Here is a 17,491-nt window from a genome sequence, read left to right on the forward strand (position 1 = left end):
TCAAGCGCATGTTAGTTCAGTCTCCTGACAATAATAGTCTTACCGCCATAAATGAATTTATTGCCTGGAGATGGTATAAGTCGTAAGTATATACGACTTTTGAATGAGAACTGGCATACGTCAGAAGCCACTATGATTAACTCCAATTGGTTCTCAACAGTACAGCCTCAACAACCGTTTTCATTAATAACTGAGGTACTGCACCGTGGCTGCTATATTTATTTGTGCTTTTTATTTGGTCCGGAAAACGAGACTTTTCAATGATATTTTTCCTTGCTCGGAACAACGTTCGGCTCCTCAAAAATGTATATTCCAAGATTATCACCGGTTATTATTACAAAATACACAGCACAGTTATTACCGAATGCGTGATTTCATACGAAATAGAATAAAATGAGATGAAAACGTTAAATAAAATAAGAAGATGCAAAAATATGCGTACTATAAATATAATTTATTACATTAAAATTTTCAGTATTGGACATACATATACCGAATAAAAAATTATAGAAATTTATGAAAGATTATAAAAAAGTACGAGGTTATGTCAAGGTTAATGTCAAAATTAATGACATATTAAATTCAAATAAAATTATATATAAATGGTGTAAAAATTGTAAAAAAAAATAAAAAATAAAGTTTCCACGATTTGTTTGATCTGGTTTAATTTAATAGTTAAATTTAATTGAATAATTATAATAGTTAATGTTTATAAAATTAAAATAATTAAATGATATAATAATTGCTGAGATTATTAATACGAATGCTGGAATAAATATTCTTTATTTATGTCGAGGACCATTCATTCCAATTCTATTGCATTTTATCGTATTTTTCTCCTATAAATGCATAAAATTCAGTCTATTTATTAAAACCTGAAGAAAAACGAACGTGTTTATATATATTAAAAATATTATATATATATATATATAATAGTATATATAATACTGTATATATAATATAATTATATATATATTATAATATATTATAAGGCAGTGCCTTAGAAAATCTGTAAAAAAACGTCTGAACCAAGAACATAGAAAATATGTTAAAAAGTACATGTCAAAGTTGTCCGATAAAAATCGACGGACAAAGTACCGAACGATCCAAAGCATGGCCGGTAATATTTTCGTCGAACGCGCGTTCGCCGTTGTCCCGTGCAGGACGAGCGATTCAGTGAAAATGCGGCGGAGCTGACAATGAAACCAAGAGACTGCTGAATATTCAGCTGATTGCCGGCGATGTCCGGGGAAGGTGTGTATGGACTGGAACTAAATCGGCTTCGTTGGGCATTCGGCGCGCGGCCGCCGAGGATTGCGGTTTCGCGAAATGGAAAACGGACAAACGGTCGTAGAGCGAAAGTTCAGGTGTCCGCGAAATGGATCGGCCATGCGAACGGGGACAGGTATTCGGAGCTTTTCAGCACGGTTAATCGGTTATACAACCGCTCGGAGAGGTCTTCGAAAATCGTTACTCGGAACACGGTGACACGCCGGACGAATGGCCAAGCGTCCATCGATTAGTCTCGAAACCGTCGAACGTTCAAATTCTAGACACCACAGGGATCATCGATTCTGAATCGATTTCCCTCTTTCTTTCAAATCGATTTTCCTCTCTTTTTCAAATCGATTCTTGGATACTCGATTTTTATTATTATTTGCTATTATACTTATTATTATACTTCTATTATTATTATTATAATAAAAAGATACATTAAAATGTATTTATTTATTATTTAAATAAGTCAAATTAAATTGAAGTAAATTAAACTAAATAAAATTAAATAAAATTAAATAAAATTAAGTTGAATAAAATTAGATAAAATAAAATAAAAAAAAATTAGATAAAATTGAATAAAATAAAATTAGATAAAATTGAATAAAATAAAATTAGATAAAACTGAACAAAATAAAATTAGATAAAATTGAATAAAATAAAATTAGATAAAATTGAATAAAATATAATTAGATAAAATTGAATAAAATAAAGTTAGATAAAATAGAATAAAATAAAGTTAGATAAAATTAAACAAAATAAAATTGGATAAAATTCAATAAAATAAAATTAGATAAAATTAAATAAAATAGAATTAGATAAAATTGAATAAAATAAAGTTAGATAAAATTAAACAAAATAAAATTGGATAAAAATAAATAAAATAAAATTGGATAAAATTAAATTAAATTAAATTGGATAAAATTAAATAAGATTGAATTAAACTAAATTAAATCTTGAAGCGCGCCGATTCTCGATGTCGCTGAATCGGTTCTCGGATATTCGATCTTGATACGAATCGATTTTTTTCAAGAATCTTAGCAGTCAGTGGTTTAATGGGATTAGAAGATCCTCCGTGTAGAAGCCTCAAGAGGTTATAATAAGCTATTTCAAGAAAGATAAGCGATCGAGCCGCATTATATAATTTCAGAGGATTGATAGCGACGCGTTTAGATGGTCATTTAGATAAACGTCGCAGTCTACTTTGCTCGAATCGTGTCGGAAATCGTTATTTTGTGTATACAACAGTCGATAATAATAAATAGCTTGCGGGGATCCTAATTAAGTTTGAATATTAATTTCAGAAAAAATGTACATGTATAGAGCAGCATTGGTTGAGATTAATATAAATATAAGATAAAGAAATGTATGTATATTATAAAGTGTACTATACGATAAAAGCCAGTACATATGAACGTAAAAAAAAAATAACATAAAAAGAAGTATATTAACTCATCGAAGTCGATAAATTTCGCTGCGAGATCATGATGCTGCTACGCTATGCTGCCACAGAAATTTCGTTTCTATCTCGACTTATTTATCGAAGCCACAGATTGGGATAATATTCTGCATCGTGTTGTATTACATCATTCCAGCATCATCCATTGATAAGGAGTATCAATATTTACATAAGTTTTACTATACTTTTTCTTCAAATTCTCCGCCGTTCGTGTGTTATTAGAGTACGAAGAAACGGAAAGTAAAGAAAGCCATGAAAAACGTTCAGATTGTCGTTCAGTTTCCATTGTTCGTAGCTCGTTAATCGATTCTTCGAATGATGTTTCGAATTTTAATCGAATAACATTTCGAATAGATTCTTCAAATGATATTCAAACAATATTTTGAACATTTGAATAATATTCGAAGCATATTTCGAATAAATTCTTCGAATAATATTCGAACATTTTGCATGAATTCTTCGAATAATATTCGAATATTTCGAATGAATTCTTCGAATAATATTCTAATCATATTTCGAATGAATTATTCGAATAATATTTGAATCATATTTCAAATGAATTCTTCGAATAATATTCGAATCATATTTCGAATGAATTCTTCGAATAATATTCGAATATTTCGAACGAATTCTTCGAATAATATTCGAATATTTCGAACGAATTCTTCGAATAATATTCGAATATTTCGAACGAATTCTTCGAATAATATTCGAATATTTTGCATGAATTCTTCGAATAATATTCGAACATTTCGAATGAATTCTTCGAATAATATTCGAACATTTCGAATGAATTCTTCGAATAATATTCTAATCATATTTCGAATGAATTATTCGAATAATATTTGAATCATATTTCAAATGAATTCTTCGAATAATATTCGAATCATATTTCGAATGAATTCTTCGAATAATATTCGAATATTTCGAACGAATTCTTCGAATAATATTCGAATATTTCGAACGAATTCTTCGAATAATATTCGAATATTTTGCATGAATTCTTCGAATAATATTCGAACATTTCGAATGAATTCTTCGAATAATATTCGAACATTTCGAATGAATTCTTCGAATAATATTCGAATATTTCGAACGAATTCTTCGAATAATATTCGAACATTTCGAATAATATTCAACTAATATTTTGAATAATATACAAATAATATTTTGAATAATATTCGAACAACATTCGAATATCATTTCGACTAAATTCTTCGAGTAAAATCGCATTCCTCATTCCAATAAAATATGCCGAACTCAAATTCATTAAAAATTGTTCAAAAAAACAGCTGCTGCAACTTAAAAGCCGTCCGCATAATTACGATTAATGACTGCAAATACAGAACGATTTCAAAGTGAAACTAAGGCACCCAACGTGCCAGCAAAACCATTAATGTTCCTATCCGGACGAATCGCAGGCATTGAAAAATAAAACTAAAACAGAGAGTATCGTTTCTATATGCACACACACACGCATGCACGTGTATATCTATGCAGTGCAGGCTGCGCGAGCGACCGCGTCGAAGAACATTTCGCTAACGGTTCGCCGAATACCGAAAGTGTGGATCCGGCTTAACGGCTCCGATCTGCGACTTTCGGGTCAGACGTATGGTTCGCAAATAACGTAAACGGCGGCTGGTATGTGGGTGCAATTAAACGGGTTATCGGCCGTTTAGATATAGAACGCAATCGGGACAACGCGTTGCGGTTTTCAACACGGTGAAATTTTCAGCTCGATCGGCGCGCCGTCGGCGCCGTCGGAGCCGAGACGGAAATTTCGCGAGCCGTCGCGCGGCCGTTGCCGTCGCCGCCGCCGCTGCGTCGTCGCAACGCCGCGGAAATTTCGCCGCGACGGCCGCCGTATTATCATTCATCGCGTTGAGCCTGTTTACATATTCGCGGGGCGACGAGCGCGTAATTCACGCCCCGTGGGCTTTGTGTCCGAGCCGACAAATGCCGCCGCGGTGACCCGCACACGCGACTTTACACGCTTTTAACCGTACGGAATCCGGCATTTTTGTTTCTTTCGTTTCCCCTTTCCGCCGTGAAACGGAACCGTGTAACGCGAATGCGAAATTAATTTACCGCTTTTCACGGCACGGTCTCGCGCGATCAGATAAACGACGGGAAGATGAAACTGTGAAGTCGCGATGCGGTATATATTTGCATATAGGCTGAGTCACTCGGCTCTGCCATCTTGAAGCCGCCTTCGGAGTGCTGTTTGTTCTATGGTCAATTGGACGAAAGTTTTGCGATGTCGATTGCGCCTTACGATCTAGCGATTTTTCTTGTTATTTTCTCGACAGATCGACGGTCCCGCCGAGCTCTAACGTTTATATAGAGAAAATATTCGGAACACGTTTCTCGGCTGAAATGCCATTTGAAACGTTGTCGAAACAATTTGCTGCGACGAAACGAATATTTGAGTTTTTACGAGCACGTTCTTTCGGACAGATCGGACGTTTTAATCAATTATTAGTTAATTTAATTAATTAATTTCAAGAATACGTGCGAGTGCTCATTTTTCAATTTGTACAGACTTGCGAGTGACGTATAGATTTTTACAGATTTGTAGACAAATTGTACTCTTTGCATAAATTTGTAGAAAGAAATATGAACTTTGCGGAGACTTGCAAAAAATAGATAGACTTTGTACGGGCTTGTAGAAAAAATGTAGACTTAACACGGAGTTGTAGAAGAAATATACACTTGGCACAAACTTGTAGAAAAAGTATAGACTTTGTACAGGCTCGTAGAAAAGAAAAAATAAATATAGATAAAATATAAAATGAAATAAAACAAAATAAAACAAAATAAAGTAAAATAAAGTAAAGTAAAATAAAATAATATAAAATAAAATAAAGTGTGCAAATTATAACTTTAGCAAATAAGCAATACTTCACGAATCGAGCAAAGTATCTCGGCACAGATCTTTTCGAAAACTTCATTTGTTCTTGACTTGAAGACTGTTAGTTATTTATTCGCGGTCCAATGAAACGATCGATGTATATCAGAGGAGCATATTCGAAAACGCAGCGACACGAGCATGTGACTTCAAAGTTACATGGCGTCATAGAGAGTTAACGACCATTGGCGACGCGACGCAACGTCGCGTCGGCTTACCCGGCCGTACCTGTTCCGTTAATTACTTGAGAAACGGGACTCGATACGTTTTATTCCAAATATTAAGTCGATCGAAAAGTCCTCGCGTTTTTCTCGCGAACCGAACGTTCACTAAAAGGATAAAAAAATTAGCACGCAAACGCGAGAACATAATAAATTAAACCCGGGGATCTTTGTGCGAAATGAAAATGTTCTCAAAATTAATTACAATAAGTAGAAGTTAAATACAGTAATGTCTCTCTTACTGACGCTCAAATTGTGCTGAAAAATGGACAATCTGAGGAGATGCGATTATTCGAGCCTTGCGACTCGCGTTTCTATAATTATTGACAATCGATAACCATAAAAGACGAGCCATAAGGCTCGAATAATCGTATCTCCTCTTCCTAAATTGTCCATTTTTGCGGACAATCTAAGCGTCAATTAGAGAGACATTACTGTAGATGGTCATCGCTGCTTTCTCGATCATTTTAATCGACTGAAATTAATATCTTGGCATTCTTCCTGCGGAAATAAAAACTGTCTTCGTAGTTTTTAGAAAACAGAGATCGTACAGAAACATCTTCGTTCGTTAAATAACTTCAATAAAAATCGTTCTAATACATTGACACGCTTGCGTTCTTTTAATCGTTTTATTCCTTCAAATTACACGTACCTATTTTTGCCATAAATGCAAAGAAAAAACTTTTTTTTCTTCGAACACTTTACAAGAGACTCAATGGCAAATTAATAGATACGAAGACAAAAATGGCGAATGAAACTAATTGCGCGTTCTAAAAACGAATGAAATTGTGTGGAAAGACGGACAAAACATTTCTTTGTCTCGAGAAAAATCGACAGTAATGATGCGAATCAAGGAACGAGACGCGACTGTATAATTTATCACTCGGTCGCCGGGTCCGTCCGGACCCACGGTAAAAATATCATTACTCGATTATCTAATTTCTGACAATCAATAAGTTAATTTTCTCATGTTTCATTATAAATCTACACAGGAATGTTACTAGAAAGAATATCTCATGAAATATGCTGAAGGAAATTAACAAATAAAATTGTGAACAATTCCAAGCATGCTCGGTTACATTTTTACGAAAAAGTAAAGTAATAAAATCGGCGTTCTGCGCAAATATGGTACGCAGAACAGTCGAATAAAGCGACGTGCGTGCGCGCGTTAAATTTTTACCGCGAAACCGAGCACGGAAAGCGAAACCCTTTCCTAATAACGGATCGGGGGGAAACCAGTTTCCCGGCAAATTCAATTAACCGCTCGTTGATTCGACTAATTTCAGCTGGGAAAGCCCCGGGGGGGACCGGGTTTTTCGGTGCTGGTAATTCAACGGCGGACTTTCTTTCGGCGTTCCACCGTCAAATTGATGACTGGACGCTTGAATTCGATACCTGATTCGCCTGGAAACACGATCGTTATTAAAGGTAAGTATTACGCTACGTAATCTAGAAGTAAGTGTAATTAATCCCCGGCTATGTAACCGCATTTCCTCTCGAAACATTTTTGCTTAAATTGCCCGACGTCGGACTACTGTGCTTTGCGCGCATAAATCACGGAATATATTACCGCGACAGTCGCGCGAACCGGAGTTCGGCATTGTACGAATTGTTCCGAATAAATATTCATCGAGAATGTTTATTCGAGCGAATTCTTATCGGTCGGATATTTTGTTATGCGTTATTCGGAACCAATTGTTCTGTCTATTTATTCGAGTAATTCTTACAATTGATTGGAACGATTCTTCATTTTTTAGTCGAATAATTGTTAATTTTTTAGTCGAGTAATTGTTAATTTTTCAGTCGAATAATTCTTCATTTTTTAGTGCCACAATTCTTCACTTTTTAGTCGAATAATTCTTCATTTTTCAGTCGAATAATTCTTCATTTTTTAGTCGAATAATTCTTCATTTTTCAATCGAATAATTATTCATTTTTTAGTCGAATAATTCTTCATTTTTCAGTCGAACAATTCTTTACTTTTTAGTGGACCAATTCTTCATTTTTTAGACGAATAATTCTTCATTTTTCAGTCGAATAATTATTCTTCATTTTTCAGACGAATAATTCTTCACCTTTTAGTAATTTTTAGTAGTTTTTTTAGTAATTTTTTCTGACGCGATGATATATCACTATAATTTTTATTCAAATCGATTATTTTCCGAGTTAATTTCCCGACAAGTCGATTCTTATTCGACTAACAAATTAACTTCTTATTCGGATGAGTTTTTATTCGAATAAACTGTTGTTCGTTTTTTTGTTCCGAAACGTTTTGTACGCGATAATTAGAATTGTTAAGAACAGCATTTAAAGTGTCGATACTTGAAGTGTCATTGCGTGTTGTGTTCTACATAGGAACACGAGTACAATGCACATCTATTAGCTTGTTCGTACATCTGGGTCAGTGCGAGGTGTTGAACCGGTACATTATTTCCTGCCATATCGTGGCATCCACGATTACAGTTTTCTTTTCTTTCCACCGTTCGGTGGATTCGCTAATTTCTTGACACTAGACCTGCCGTGCTCTAAATAATGTGAACTAGAAATATAGAATTAACGAGAGATATTGATAGAAATTATTGTATGTTTCTATATTAGAAATAATAGAAAATAGAAATATATAGTTGACAAGAGATATTAATAGAAATAATTGTATATTTCTATATCAGAAATAATAGAAAATAGAAATATACAGTTAACGAGAGATATTAATAGAAATAATTGTATATTTCTATATCAGAAATCATAGAAAATAGAAATATACAGTTAACAAGAGATATTAATAGAAATAATTGTATATTTCTATATCAGAAATCATAGAAAATAGAAATATACAGTTGACAAGAGATATTAATAAAAATAATTGTATATTTCTATATCAGAAATAATATAAAATAGAAATATACAGTTAACAAGAGATATTAATAGAAATAATTGTATATTTCTATATCAGAAATAATAGAAAATATAAATATACAGTTAACAAGAAATATTAATAAAAATAATTGTATATTTCTATATCACAAAAATAATATAAAATAGAAATATACAGTTGACAAGAGATATTAATAGAAATAATTGTATATTTCTATATCAAAAATTATATAAAATAGAAATATACTGTTGATAAGAGATATTAATAGAAATAATTATATATTTCTATATTAAAGATAATAGAAAATAGAAATATACAATTAACAAGATATATCAACAGAAACAATTGCATATTTCTATATAAAAAATAACAGAAACTAGAAATATACAGTTAATTAAATTATACAATTAATATTTTGCCAAGTTTTCGTTTAGGCGTCAGCAACAATATAAAAGCAACTTTGTCTCTATAATTATGCACACCACTGTAACAAATGATCAATATATATATAATTCTAAGTTTCGATACTTAATCCAGCTTTCTACGAAGAATATTCCTCGAAAACGACTCGTTCTTAAACGGTCGAAAGCGGTTCGAACAGTTTCGCTGGCCGGCGCGCGTTCTAAATCATGAGCGCGTAAGATCGGGGCGCGTAAGCGGGTTAAGTAAGAAACGCGTGGCCCGCCGAAAATGGCGCGAAGAAATCCCGGCGGCCGACGGATCCTGTCGCGTTCGAAAAGTCACATGCGCCTTGTCACGCGACGACGGTGCGGCGATTCGAACGTGCACACAATCGGCCGTTCGATTCCCGCCTTTTTCGCGCGGCGGCGCACTCGTTACGTAAAAGCGGCCGCCCCGGTATTTTCGATTCGTTCTCTAACCTTTAAAGGAAAAGAAACTGCCCGGATTCTGACGAAATCTCGACGGTGAAGCTTGAAAGGGAGCGCAGCGGACGTCGACGACGACGACGACGACGAATCTCGCCGCGGAGCCGTCGCGTCGCGGATCGACCGTCCCCGATCGATCTGACAAGGAGAGTGCAAGGGGTCACCGATTTTATCAACACTATCCGCGCTTATAGATCCCCCGTCCTTCGCGAATCTGCATCGTGCAGAGAAAAAAATAGTGCACGGAATTTCTCATTCGAAAGTCCCGCGGAAATGGAAAGAATTCGGCGTGTTTCACCCCTTGCGGTAATTCAACGAGTCTAAATCGTAATTTATACTCGGAGATTTCTCATTGGGATTTGTCGTGTGCGAATGTTACTGCGTTCTGTTAATTTGAATATCAAATTTATAAAATTCTGTTCTTTTTTCGCAATATTTCAGTATTCGAGGAATTTTAGGTCCACGATAAATACGAATTTTCTTCTTCTTCTTTTTATATTATAATATAAGAATATAAATATTATAATAATTATAATATAATATATATAATAAACTAATATATATAATAATAATATATAGTTATAACGACACTAAAAATAACAACTATTTTCTCCCCGGTTATGATGACTAGAAGTTTTTCGATTATAATAATTGTATAATAATTATTATAATATAGTTATTATAATATAATAATTATTATACTAATATATATAATATAAATATTACTATACTAATAATTATATTATAGAAACTTCTAGTAATAATAATTATTATAATATAATAATTATTATAATCGAGAAACTTCACACACAATAACCGAAAAGAAAATAGTTGTTATTTTTAGTATCGTTATTCGAAAATAAAAATAACATCGATTCATTTGAGACAGAATGATGAACCAAGTGGTAAACTGTATCGTTATTTCTCCATTGAAAATTGACCAGAAGAAAACACATCGAAAAATACAACGAACAACAAGATTTTATTTTATGAAATCTTCACAACTGTCCGTTTAAATCAATGGCCTGTTCGCAAAGAAATAATCTGTCCTGCGATTACCGGGTCATTTGGACCCAGCGTGTATTTAAATCGTCACCTAATTAGTTCGGCGATTCGATGAAGCAAGTGTCTGTCGCGCTAGGAACAACAGAAAGATTAGCAAGTTTGCGCGAAGTATCTTCGAAAATATGTTTGGAAAAATGTCTGAATAACGCCGTGAATCGTCACGAACATCGTTATTTGTACAGTTGCGAGAATAGTCCGCCATCCAGGGGGTTAAATTTTCATATTCTATTATTTTATTTATGTTTTCAGCACAAATACGTACCGCGTCTCGTTCGATAAATACAAACGCATGTCGTCGTATCGACGACATCAAAACCTTACACCCGATTTCAGAAATTACAAACACGGAATTCGATGGTGTACATAACAAACGATCAAGCTATACTGTTCAGATTTTTCCATTACTCGAGCCTTCGACACACGATCTAATTCTCTCTAGGAAAATATTTCAGGTTTTTTAAAAAAAAGTCCTCGAAATTAATCAATCCCCCAAAGGGTTAAAAATACCGGAACGAAAGGAACGAAAGCCGCGGCGATCGGTGACCGTCTCCGCTACCCCTATCAATTTTTAACCCATTGACTGCCACGGAAATTTTGCGCGTCTTGCTCTGGGTGCCACGGTTTTATTTGAAAGAAAACACGAAGTTTTACAAAATATAATAATATCAAGTGTTACTGTGATATAATATATTATAATATTATACTAAAAAATATTATTATTATAATATAATATAATATTATATAATATGATATAAAATATAATATAATATTATATAATATGATATAAAATATAATATTATATTATAATATGATATAATATAATATAATATTGCAATGGCATTAAAAATTGATAATCAATACGTTCTCCACGCTATATATATTTTTCATTCATCCTTTCTAATACTTCCTAATACTCAAATAGCCATTTGTAGCCAATCTAAAGTCGCACTGCGAGATATCTCGTAGCTGGCAGTTTCGATACAGAAACTTACTTACTACGAGAAACGGTATGGAAATGTGTGCGCGCAAAGGTTCCAATAAAATTGTTGATTCGCCGGAGCACTCTTGTCGCGAGTATCGGGCGCGTGCGTTGCGCGGGGGGTGGGGGGATGCGGAACGAAAGAATACAGATGGAAACAATGGCGACTTACCGGCGGCGCGATGAGGCCTCCTCGCCCAGTCGTCTTCGATCAAGGGCGCGACCCTTCGTGCACGCAACGTCGAAGGGCAGGAGACGACGACGAGCAAGATCGACAAGAGAACACCGTGGCAATGCATCTCGGCAGCTTTCGGTCCTATCTCGCAGCTAGTTCTCTCTCTCGCTCTCGCGCGCTCTCCTCGCTCGATCTCCTCGTCTCTCTTCGCCTATCTCCGTCTCGCTCGTGCCCGCGTATATATCTCCTATTTCGCTTTCTCGTCCCTGGGCACTTGGTGCTTCAACGCATATAGCGTGTCCCCCGTCTCGGTTCCACCTTTCGCGTGTCTCGCTCTTCTTTTCTATTTGTATCTCTTTTTCTCTCTGCCGATTCCCCCGCCGTCTCTTTCTCGCTCACGCCCGCGTCACCGTCCGTGCGTCGGTCTCTGTCGCCGGAGCCGCGGCCACTGGTCTATTAACGACCGTTCACTGCACGAAACTTTCTGCACTGTACGCCACTCTGTACGATCTCGCACCACCTTCAATCTTCTCTCGCGATCCTAACGCGACACACTCGGAGGAGAATACGACGACACGAAGGGAATCGTGAAACGTGAACGCGACGACAATAACGAAAACGACGACGACAACGACAACGACGATGACCACGATGACCACGAAGTCGACGACAAGCGCACGACAATACGCGGAGGCAGATCGCGAACGTGCACGATAATGATTAGAAAGAATCAGCGGGCCGAGAGCCCGTGCTAGCCGCAATATTTACTGCAGATAACGCGCGAGCTGTATCGTGCACCGGCCGAGACACGTTCAACGAGCGCATCCGACGGCTTAATAGGCTAAGGTACACGCAGGATCGTTATTCTTTCGTTCCCCGTTTTTCTCTCTCTCGATCTCCCTCTCTCTCTCTCTCTCTCCCTCTCTCGCTCTCTCTCTCTCTCTCCCGTTCTCACCGCCTGCCTCCCGATCTGTCTATTCGTCTCTCTTCTTTCTCTCGTGGTCGATCTCTTTTTTGCTATCCTTCTTTCTCTCTTTTAGCCGAGCGTGTGCACACAGAGAGTTCGTACACGGGCTGCTTGTCTCTCTCCGTCCCCCGCCGCCTCTCTCCCCCCGTGGCTGCTCGGTCGCGCGTTCTGTGTTACTGCGCGCGCGTTTTATAAGGCGGTACACAACGAGCGACGAGTTCCGAACGACCAGAGGGACACGAGAGACCCCGGCGCGGCTCGCTCTTCTCGCAGCTTCTTCCTTCCGTCTTCTTCCCTCCGTCGCGACCGTTCTCAACGGCCGTGCACCGCGCGCGCACCTCCTCGCGACGCTCTCGTTACCATAGACCGTGCGGCGTGTCCGCCGATTTGCCGAACCGCCGGCGCAACAGTCCCGAACGGAACCGAAGTGCGCGGAGCGGCAGCGTAGACCGAAACCCGTGCGTCGCGTGCTCGCCGCAACCGGGACTCGTCGAAACGCGGCCGGATCGCGGGCGAAATACAGAGTCTCGATCGACGACGATGAATCGATCTCGTCCACCAAAACAGCAGATCAGCCTGGCGCGTCGTAACTGTCGAAGACCTCTCTCTCTCTCTATCTGTCTCTTTCTATCTCTTCGTTTCCCGTGAGCGCCTGTGTAACCTGTGTGTCTGTGTATGTGTCCGTTAGACCGGCGCGTATCGAGCGATCATCGACGATACCGAATCTCTCGGAAGTTCGCCGAAGGTCCCGTAGGCGCGTGCGCCGCCCGGCTCACGGTTTTTCCGCGGTGTTCGACGGTGATCTCGTGCTGTCCGAAAGCCGTCGTCCCACGGAAGGTGTTGCCGTAGCTGTTTTCAAGGTGCCGGGTGTCACCGCGCACGAAGGGCACACCGTGGGCTCACACTGTCACGAAAACAATTCCCGGATCGTGGGCACCGCGGGCCTATCTCTCTCTATCTTTATCTCTCTTTTGCTTTCTCTCTCTATATTGTTCGCCACTCGATTCGCTTCTTCTCACCGTTTACTTCGCTCCTCACCGGCCTCTTTCCACGCGAACCAACAGGCCAGTGTGCGTCTGACACGGTCGGCGCGTGACTGCCGTGACTGACTAGCCGTGAGTGAGTGACTGACTGGTGGGAAGCTGTTACTCGACTCGCTCTCTACGCCCGTGCCGCCACTGAATCTGATGTATCTGATCATCGGCACCGTCTCCGGCTGGCTCGCTCGAAAAAGCTTCTGCTTTGGCGCTTGCGCCACGACGAATCGCTTTTTCGCTTTCGTACACGCCGGTACGCGCGACCAGCCAACACGTTCCTCGCTCGTTCCCTCGCTCGCTCCTTCGTTTCTTCCTCCGCTCCTCGTTTTCGCGAACGCTCTCTCTCTCTCTCTCTCGCTCTCCTCTGTCTCTCTCTCTCTCTTTTTCTGTTTCTCTCGCTCTCACGCGCACAGGCTTCGACTACCGTGCACCAGCAGCGATATTACATATATATATAATATGTATATACACATATATAAATGCATGCGCGCGCGTGTGGGTACGTATATATGCGCGCACGAAAGACGAGACAGGACCACGTCTTTGCCCGCGGAAGCGTCGCTCTGTCTGGCGCTTGCACTCGGTGTATTACCGGCTCGCTCGTCTCTTCTCTTAGAATAGTTCGGAACCACGTGCCGGTAACGGGTCACTCGCGACGGAATCGACGCGGAATCGGATCGACCCGCGTATCGCGTGTCCCCGGCGACGGTCCCCGGCCCGGAATGTCCCGGGACCGAAAACAGCGGCGCGCGCGCGCGCGCGGCCGGGCCGATAAAGATTTCTTTTTTACAAAGGTTTCGGCGCACGATCGCACTCGCGATAAGCCGCGGGCGGACGTTATCTCTCTCTCTCGGCGCGCGTCGTCGGATCGGCCGGTCGCGTTAACGAGACCGTGTGCGCGCGCGAGATCTCTTATCTCTCTCTCGTTTCCCCGATTTTTCTCTGTCCGGTGGCCCTCTTGCGCTCCGGGCTCTTTTCGTAGTCGATCGATTTACGGGAAACGCGGTTACACGGTTCTCGGAATCCGCCGGCTCGAATCCGTTCGCACCACCACGCGTCGCCTCTGCTTCCTATTCACTGCGCGATCCACCGGCGTGTCGTAGCGATCGCGTGACATCTCATGCTGTGTCCCGTCCCCGTGTCTCTTCTTCGAAACCGAACACCGTCGATTCGGTGGACGCGACGATTCAGTGCCGATATCACCGGTTCTATTCCGACGTGTCTTCGAGTCCACGGACGCGCGGCGACCCACGTACACGTATGATCACGTATGTGGACGTATGCTCACGTATGTGGACGTATGTTCACGTATGCGACGTGTATGTTCACGTTTGTACACGTATGCTCACGTATGCAGACGTATCGTAGCGGAGTGTATAGATGTACGTATAAATGTGTGTGTATAGATTGCTCGTTTGGACGTATTTATCGATGGATAGATGGATCGACGTATTTATCGACGGATAAAAGGATCGACGTATTTACCAATGGATAGACGGAAGTATAATATTTATGGATGGACGTGTTTATCGGCGGATGGTTGGAGGAACGTATTTATGGATGGATAGAAGAACAGATTTATCGACGGATAAATTGACGGATGTATTCGTCGACGGATAGTTGGATGTATATATTTATGGATGGATGTATCCACCGATGGATGGACAGATAGATGTGTTTATCGATGGATAAATGGATAGATGCGTGTATAAATGTGTATGTGTTTGTGGAACTGATGTATTTATGGAGGAATGGATGTACGTGTGACTGGACGTATTTTTGGATAAACGTATTTCTGGATAGACGTATTTCTGGATGAACGGGCGAATGTATTTGTACGGACGAGTGTATGTACGTGTTTACGTATGGACGCGATTATGTATTTACTGACGAATGTACGTATGTATGTCTGGATGGACGATGGTACACACGGTGAGCCGCAAAGAGAGACACACGTTGCGCCGATGTAGCCGACGATGACAACTGTCCGCAGGCCGGTCGAGTCCGTCGCTTTTATGGGGATAGCCGAGCACGCTGCCGCAGCGGGACCCGTGCTCCTATCCGAGTGTGTGCGTACGCGTTTACGTGCTCGATGTACCGCGTTATCGTGCAAGTGCGCGCGTTCGCGGTCTTTCTCTTCCTCTCCCTCTTTCTCTCCTTCTCTCCTTTTCGCGGGCGCGCTCTCTCTCTCTCACACACACGCGCTCGCTCTTTCTCGCTCTCTGTTTCTCTCCTCTCTCTCTCTCTCTCTCTCTCTCTCTCTCTCACTCCGTGGTTCAATCGTTCCTTCCCGGTCTTGTTTGTGCGCGCGCACATGCACACGCCTCCTCGTTGGCCGTTCGTAGGTGTGTGCGTATGTAGAAGCGAATAGGAGATCGTTCCTAGGCGCGGGAGAGCGACTCGAGCCGGGCCCGAGATGCATACACGCGAGAAAGGAAGAAAGAAGGCTTAAGGGAACAGGGGTTCACCGAGAGAGAACCCGTGTCGTCCGGTGTGTGATACTACCTCGATCGCGGTGGGTGTCGCGAATGACTGCGCTGTCCGAGAGGTGTGCGAGAGCGCACCGCGCGTGTGGGTGCTCCCCCATCCCCCCCACCACCGTCGCCGCCACCGCCGCCGCGGCGGCACACCATCTCACGCCGTTTCCATACCGTCTCTCGGCACCATCCCGCATCCACCGCGCACCAACACCGTCGCGATTTCCCACCACCGCCGCCCGGCACCGGCTGCCGGCATGGCACCGCACCACCGACAGGCGTCGCGTCACCGCGCGCCGCTAACAACACACAGCCGAATACAGGCCGGCCGTGTTGTGTCGAGGCAATGGCAGGTAGCGTTGTAAAAATTCTAATGTGCGTACCCCCGTTCGAGCCCCGCTCGCGCGGCCACGAGTTCGACCGAATTTTTCGGACTCCTCGACGACCATCGTTCCCGGTTCCGGTCGTCCGAAACGAATATTCCACGGTTAATTCGCGCGGAAGAGTCGCACGCGTCGCGCGGATCGTGCTACGCGGATCGGATTCGTCGTTATCGGACTGCGGATTTTATGGATCTGCGATTAAAATGGACGCGTGGTATTTGTAACGATGAAAATATTGGAAGTATTTCGGGGCGTGCGCGTATTATTTTCAACTCGCTGAGATCGGGAAAGAGAGATAGATATTCCTATTTGGTTTATGTTTGTTGCAATTGACAAAAATAATTTATATTTATTTTATATATATTTGTATTGGAGTCTGGGATTCTTAATTTAATCGTCAAATATGACATTTCAATGGTTAATTGCAATTAACGCAATCGTTACTCGTCGATTAAATCTATAATATTAAATATATAATATATAAATATATATATTTATATTATATTTAATATTATAGATTTAATCGACGAGTAACGATTGCGTTAATTGCAATTAACCATTGAAATGTCATATTTGACGATTAAATTAAGAATCCCAGATACAGATTTAATACAATTTAATAAAATAATAATAATAATAATAATATTATTATTAAATATAATATAAATATATATATTTATATTATATTTAATATTATAGATTTGTATCATTATAGATTATTTGTTATTATATATTATATATTTGTCATATACATATATTATTTGTATTATTATAGATTAACGA

The 17,491-nt window shown here is 40.0% G+C and overlaps 1 protein-coding gene across 2 annotated transcripts in view; it reads right to left on the reverse strand.

Moving 5' to 3' along the window:
* Positions 1-16,363, reverse strand: part of sog (chordin short gastrulation) — a 227,717-nt gene extending 211,354 nt beyond the window's left edge. The window contains exon 1 of one of the 2 annotated variants that reach the window (XM_033484410.2): positions 11,842-16,362. In XM_033484410.2, the coding sequence (XP_033340301.2) occupies positions 11,842-11,968 (127 nt within the window). In that variant the 5' untranslated portion in view covers positions 11,969-16,362. Of the gene's footprint in view, positions 1-11,841 lie in introns of both variants that reach the window. The other variant, XM_076519570.1, reaches the window with a different exon arrangement.
* Between the last annotated feature and the right edge of the window lie 1,128 nt (positions 16,364-17,491).

The sequence above is a fragment of the Megalopta genalis genome, chromosome 1 (genome assembly GCF_051020955.1).
Source record: "Megalopta genalis isolate 19385.01 chromosome 1, iyMegGena1_principal, whole genome shotgun sequence".
NCBI lineage: Eukaryota > Metazoa > Arthropoda > Insecta > Hymenoptera > Halictidae > Megalopta > Megalopta genalis.